Here is a 7,250-nt window from a genome sequence, read left to right as displayed (position 1 = left end):
CATGAAACAAGATAATATAGTATTGTTTCCTCAAGAGAACACTACATTTACATGCGAGTAAGAACAAAGAAGCATAAAAAACACTACAGGAGTACAAGCATAACCCCAACATTTTTAACTCTAGATTATGAGTTTAGAAGGATGTTTGTAGCTATAGCTATAGGCTATAGCTATAGCTATTTACCACATATACATCATAATTTGAAAAAATATGGTGTATTTTGATATTAAAATCATAGTATTGATCAGAGGCCTCAGGAACATTATAATCCAACTTCATAAACTTGTAACAGACATTTCATTTCACCAAAAAAAATTGTGATAAACATAGAAAAGATTGCGAATGCAAAATGTAGAACCAATCACAGTCTTGCTCTTGTGTTTGATGTCTTTCTATGTCTTGCATTTGACAGTGTACTATGTACCTGAAGGTTATGATGTTAGATTTGTTTTGCCAATAGTTTTCTTGTGCTAGATTTGTTGATTTTGTATATGAGAATTGTGTCCTCCTGATAACTGTACAACGAGTGTTGTTTCATTGTTTTCAAAAGCTTGAATTTTTCTATGCATAAATATATATAAATGTTTCAATGCATGTTCAAGAACAATTCCAACCTGCAATACACAACTCAATCTGAAAAATTGAAGTATTGAAGAAAATTTTCGAAAAAAAAACATCATGAATATATATATATATATATATATATATATATATATATATATATATATATATATATTTTTATTGAACTTGTAGTAACATCATCTTAAATTTATAGATCGACGTATGAAACAATAACAAAAATGCAAGAAGAATTTGTTGCATTTATAGAGAAGAATTCTGAAAATTGATGAATTAATGGAAGAAACTGCATTATTAAAGCGAAGGGAAAGTTATATGGAGGAGTTATTTACAGTTTTAATGCATGATTCAAGAGAAAGACAAGTAAAATATTTTGTATGCTTCCAATTTTATTGAATTTTAACATAGTGTCATGTTTAAAAATATTTTTTTTATGGGAAAATAATTTCATTAATGAAATAAAACAGCAATTGGTACATCAGAGAAGGCCTCCATAGATGGATACTCTCTAATCCATGACTTAGAGCCTACCACATAAGCAAATCTAGCCAAGTTATGGGCTTCAACATTACAACTTCTACTATGAAACAAAAGGGAAGAGAAATTAAAACAACTTAGCATGGATTTAATGTCTAGAACTACAGGCACCAAAACTGCAAGCTTTCGAACATCAGTAACACAATCTACCACCACCCTTGCATCTGTCTTTAGCACTATTCTTTCCAACTGCAACTCCTTTGCCAAGTATAGACCCCACCGGATTGCCATTTCCTCTCCCACTGCAACCTCAACTGAAACCTCTTCTCTTTTGCAAGCAGTAATTGATATTTTTTTGATGATGATCTTTAATTATACATCCCATGGTCAGGAAACCGTCTCCAGAAATACTCGCATCAACATGGATGAAATGAACCTCCTTTTTACTTGGCTCTGAAGCAATTTTTTCCAAATTCTCCCTTCTGCTAACAACATTCCAATTATTGAACTCCACCATACTGTCCACCGCTTCCTTCGCAACTGTAACTGGCAATGAATCCTTCATTTGGTACAATTTAAGATTTCGACTCAGCCAAATTTTATACACCAGGGTACAGAGTAATTGCAAACTAAGTACATCTCCACAAGAGAGGATACTCAGAAGCCAGTCATTAAACTCAATATTTTTTGGGGTTCTATAGCTTAGAACAGAGGAAAAACAGAAAGTCTTTGCAAACTCACACTCCATAAAAAGATGATGAACATTTTCCACATCCTTATTACAAAGAGAGCATATGGAATCTAACCTGATGCCTTTCTTCATCAAATTTTGCTTTGTAGGAAAAATGTTCTTTGCAGCTCTCCACAGGAAATTCCTCACTCTATTATGGATCGGGGCTTTCCAAATTTGCTGCCCTAGCTTCTTGCAAGGAGGACTAGAAGGGCCAGGAACCATTTAAGCTTTAACCTGCAAGCAGAGGTGATAAACAGATCTAACAGAATAATCACCACTCTTTTCAAAGTGCCATATCATTTTATCCCTCAAAGGACCTCTGGACAGTGGAATGCTAACAATCTGACATGCTTCCTCATGATCAAAAGCTTGGAAAATTAAGTCTCTCTTCCATGTTTTCAAGTCTTCATCAATGAGATCCGAAACCCTACAATCTTCAGCAAGAACTCTTCTCCGAGATTCGACTTGGAAACCAGAACTTGATGGAAGCCACATATCCTCATAAACTTTGACTTGATGCCCATCACCTATTCTCCATCTAGAACCCTTTTGAACAATCTCCTGTGCGCTTAATATACTTCTCTAAGCATAGCTTGGGCTATAACTGTAACACCCTTCTAAACCCCGCGGTAATTAAATAAAAATTTCAGAGTAAACATGAAAACAAGGGTACCACAATTCAATAAAACAATTTATTATAACTCACTTGCCATGCTTCACTAATGAACAATCATCAATTTAATAAAATCATGTTTCTACACAGCGTAATATTCATCATACGGATAAGCACAACATCATCCATGCAATATCCCACAAAATTAATACAATAACAACATAATAGAGTATCATCATAGACTCTAAACTAGCGTTCCCCAGTGTTACAATATCACAGCATGACACCGACGCTATACTTAAACAAACTGGCCTATGAGCTATCCTCACCAAAGCCAAAAGCCGCTACTCGCCAATCTGAAAATGTCAACAGTAAGGGTGAGTCTCATTCACAATTAACAAATGTTATTGAGTCATAAATAATAACACATCATAGTTACATTATTCACTCAATTATATTATGTTCAGATATTCAGACAAGTTTCATCATCACAACAACCAACACATCATCAAAATCATAACACTGGAAAAGCATCCAATCATGTTATAAAAATCATGCATATGAATGAACTGACATTATGCATGTGATACCAAACATCATCAATGGGAATAACCCACCGAATGATCCAACATCATCAAGATACGGCCCTGCCAGCACAAATTCCACACAATGGGAATTATGCCCTTCACTGATCCAACACATCATCTGGATACAACCCTAAACAAATGCTTTATGAATGAATGCACACATATAACATACTTATTACATCTTCGATCCGATGAACAACATTGTCTCATACTCTTACCATCATCATCATCATCATCATCATCATCAAAAGCATGTATACGTATCAACATCATTCATCACAAATCAATCAATCACATGTATTCAATTCTAACATCACCATTATTCAATCCACATCTCGATACATACACATTTAAATTATCATCATCAACAAGACACATTCAAATAGTGTGTGTATATATATATATATATATATATATATTCATCCCAACATATCATGGATATCACATCACTTAACACATCTATGAATATTAGTCACAAGTCATTAATTCATAATGCACACATAAGTAAGTCACATGTTATCCATATACTAACATCAAAATCAAACCATTCAACATCAACCAACTATATCCTATCTTATAGATAATCTCATTAGCTTCCTAACGCTTCGGACGACGCATAAAACGGAGTTACGGATCAAAAGTTATGGTCTTCACAAAATCTGTCAAAAATTGGATGTTGCCTGTGGGTTTGCTCAGGCCGACCCTGCCTATTCTATAGGTCGACCTATGCTGCATAAAAACCCAAAAATCACCATTTTCCATCCTCATTCACCTCATACAACAACCACTAATCCTCATACAATTTATACATCAATTGACAGAAATTTAGCACATATATAAGGTTCCTAAACATGTTTCTAACCATGGATCATTCACACGACACATTAAACATGAACAAATCACAAAATCTCATTGTTTTACACATTAAAACCTAACTTGCTATCCAATTATTGGAAACCCATAACTCAGATTCAGTTTCCATGGAAGAACACAACAACACAACAGCTGACACAAAACCCATATCACAAACATCAATCAAAACACAAATCTATAAAGAATTAATAGAGGTAATCATCAATCATGCAATTTCTATCCAAAATCATTCCAAAACCCAATTCTGACATATAACCCAATTGACCCAAACAATGTATCCAATCAATCCTATTATCTATAAGACGATAAAAGATGCTAACCGGAAGAGTCCCCCTTACCTTAGCCAGGAATATGGATTCTTCCACTTCTTCTCCATCAAACCCGTAAGCCCTTTTTCCTCAATTTCGGCAAGAATCTCCAATCTTCAAACTCGTATATCTCCCTCATTAAGAACTTCCCTGACACGAATTAATATATCAAATCGAAGGAAATTTCTTGTAGAATCCGAATCTTTAAGAATTACCTGATTTGGAGCTACGAGTAGAAAGTTATGACTCGTTTTATGAAGGTTGCACCATGAATACGAAAATAGGTCTTTGTCCATGAGCTTTCTCCTGCTTCCTCTTAGGGTGTGTTTGATTTGCTAAAAAATGAGGGACTGGACAGGACAAAAATATTTTTCCAATGTTTGATTTAAAAAATAAATAAAGGACAGCACAAATAAAAGATTGATGGATTGGACAACTATTTAATATTTTGTAACCCGCTTAACCACCGGACAAAAAGTTGTACCACGTACAACTAAATGAAAAAATACTATAATATCCTTGGCTTCTTTTATTTAATAGTGACTACTGCTCAGGAAACCTAACGCCTCCCTCTGCAATACGGAAGCTACTTACTTTGCAATACGGCAGTTTACTTTTTCACGTCACTTTCTCAAGTGACAAATTCAGATACCATGTCCATTTTTATATTACTTTTTCTTGTATGTGTTGTTATGTATATGTATATAATTTATAAAAGTGAGTGTGAGTTTTTCAACCAATAAGTTTCTTACATTTTATATTACTTTTTCTTGTATGTAATATATATATATATATATATATATATATATATATATATATATATAAAAAAAGTGAGTGTGAACTTGGTGAATTACAGGAAACAATAGAACATATATCACATACTTTGTTAATTGGACATTTTCTTTGCTTCTCATATATGTATATGACTATAAATTACTAAGTAAGTAATAAGAAAGTGTGAATTAATTTAAAAATAAAAATTCATTTTCATTTGTTGAACAATTTAAAATAAATACTTTTAGTTTAATTAATTTTTTATGATATTTTTTATTCATTGTTAATTTTTTAATTGTTTTTACATATGTAGTTGAAATGGATGATGGACACGTTTTTCATTACCTTCTTGTTTGGAGGATGTATATCCAAATTTTAGTCATGCATCTTGTTGGATTATTTTTCTTAAATTTTGTTTTGAGGGATAATTATGAGAGAGGATCTTTTAATGAAAGAGCTTTAGCTAGGTATGAGTCTCGTAGAGATCTCTTGGAATCTATTACTAGTACAAGTGATTCTCATTGTATATGGGAATTAAGAATGTGTAGAAATACATTTGCCCATCTTTATGAGATTTTAAGGGTACGAGGAGGATTAGTGCAACTCAGACAAGTAAGTGCTGAAGAACAAGTTGCGGTATTTTTAAATATACTAGCACATCACACAAAAAATAGAATTATTCAAGTTAGGCTGTCTAGATCTGGACAAACTGTTAGCAGGTATTGTCATAGAGTGTTGGTCGCAGTTTTGAGATTACGAAATGATTTACCTGCCAAACCAGAACCTGTACCGCAGGATTGCTCTGATGAAAGATGAAAATGGTTTAAGGTAATAATTTTTCACCTTGTTACCTCAATATATTCTTCTAGCTAAGTGGCTAAATTTTTTTTAAACTAGTCATTGAATTTTTAGGGATGCTTAGGGGCTTTAGATGGGACTTGCATAGCAGTCACGCCGAGTGTTTCTGATCGGCCTAGATATCGGACGAGAAAAGGTGGACTTGCAACAAATGTCTTAGGTGTTTGTACCAGAGATATGAGATTTATATATGTACTAGCAGGATGGAAGGATCAGCTTCAGACTCCAGGGTATTATGTGATGCAATAAATAGACCAAATGGATTATCGGTTCCAATCGGTATGACAACTTCTTTTTGTTTTTAGTTTGTTAGAACATCATTACAAACAATGAGTTGTTGTTAATATTTTAGGTTCATATTATCTCGTTGATGGTGGATACACTAACGGTGAAGGCTTTCTTGCTCCATATCGAGGTAAACGATATAATTTGCAAGAGTGGGGCACTGGTCGTCGTTCACCTCAAGACCGTGAGGAGTTATTTAATTATAGGCATGCTCGGGCAAGAAATGTGATAGAGAGATGTTTTGGCCTCTTGAAAAAAATATGGGCTATATTGAGAAGTCCTTCATTTTATCCTATTAGAACACAATGTCGAATGATCCTTGCTTGTTGTTTATTGCATAACTTCATCCGTATAAACATGACAATTGATCCAGAAGAATTTTCTCCATTTGCAGAAGGCGAGGTACCTTGAGGAGAAGAAACAATCAATGTAGTGGGAACTATTGAACCTAGTAATCAATGGACTCAAAGGAGGGATGTGCATGCACAAGAAATGTTTACTGAATGGAGGAATAGACATAGGCATTAGAAAAAACTTATATATTGGATTTGTCTTTTTGGTATGGGTGAATTGTGAGTTTATTACCATATGATTGCATAATACTTTTTGGATTCTTTTATGCTTATAATGGAGTTGAACTTATTACCATGTGATTGTCAATATTTTTTTCAAGTTAATTTATTTGATTTATTTTTTCTTGTTGCACTTGTGAATTATATTCGTTATTACAACCTCTTATGATTTTTTGGTATTTAGAAATGGAAAGTGAAGGTGGCATTATTAATGAGCAATCAATGAATAACATTAGAGTTCGACGTAACTGGAGTACAACTGAAGAAGAAACTTTACTCGCTATATTAGAAGAGATGGTGGTGGCTGGAAACAAAGGAGAAAATGGAACATTCAAGACAGGAACTCGTGAAGAAGTATGCAAGAGAATGAAAAATAAAATTCCAGGTATAGCTATCAATGTGAAACAAATAGTTAACAAGATAAAAAGGTGGTCAACAAAGTTGAACGATGTGGTTGACATGATGAATACTAGTGGATTTGGATGGGATGACACAAAAAAATGTGTTATTTGCAACAGCAGTCAAGTTTTATCTCAATATATGGAGGTATCTTACATATAATTTGTACATTGTGTTGTTTTCTAATAAAT

At 33.5% G+C, this 7,250-nt stretch overlaps 1 protein-coding gene and 1 pseudogene across 1 annotated transcript; one reads left to right on the top strand and one right to left on the bottom strand.

The window, feature by feature from the left end:
• Positions 1-1,030: 1,030 nt before the first annotated feature.
• Positions 1,031-2,012, bottom strand: LOC131630543 (uncharacterized). The gene is made up of 2 exons (XM_058901323.1): positions 1,494-2,012; positions 1,031-1,423 (listed from the first exon to the last, which is right to left on the bottom strand). The coding sequence occupies exons 1-2, from the start codon at positions 2,010-2,012 to the stop codon at positions 1,031-1,033; spliced, it is 912 nt and encodes a 303-aa protein (XP_058757306.1).
• Positions 2,013-5,326: 3,314 nt separating this feature from the next.
• On the top strand, positions 5,327-6,616 carry LOC131630542 (uncharacterized; annotated as a pseudogene).
• Positions 6,617-7,250: the final 634 nt, after the last annotated feature.

This window comes from Vicia villosa, unplaced genomic scaffold, assembly GCF_029867415.1.
Source record: "Vicia villosa cultivar HV-30 ecotype Madison, WI unplaced genomic scaffold, Vvil1.0 ctg.000696F_1_1, whole genome shotgun sequence".
Classification (NCBI taxonomy): Eukaryota; Viridiplantae; Streptophyta; class Magnoliopsida; order Fabales; family Fabaceae; genus Vicia; species Vicia villosa.
The sequence above is the reverse complement of the archived record's forward strand: the minus strand, read 5'-3'. Positions and strand labels throughout refer to the sequence as shown.

Excerpts from the sequence above, each read along its gene's own strand:
- LOC131630543 (XM_058901323.1), bottom strand. The coding sequence starts at position 2,012 with ATGGTTCCTGGCCCTTCTAGTCCTCCTTGCAAGAAGCTAGGGCAGCAA. Across the intron at positions 1,424-1,493 it reads CAGAGCCAAGTAAAAAGGAG|ATCATCATCAAAAAAATATC; the intron begins GTTCATTTCATC and ends GTATAATTAAAG.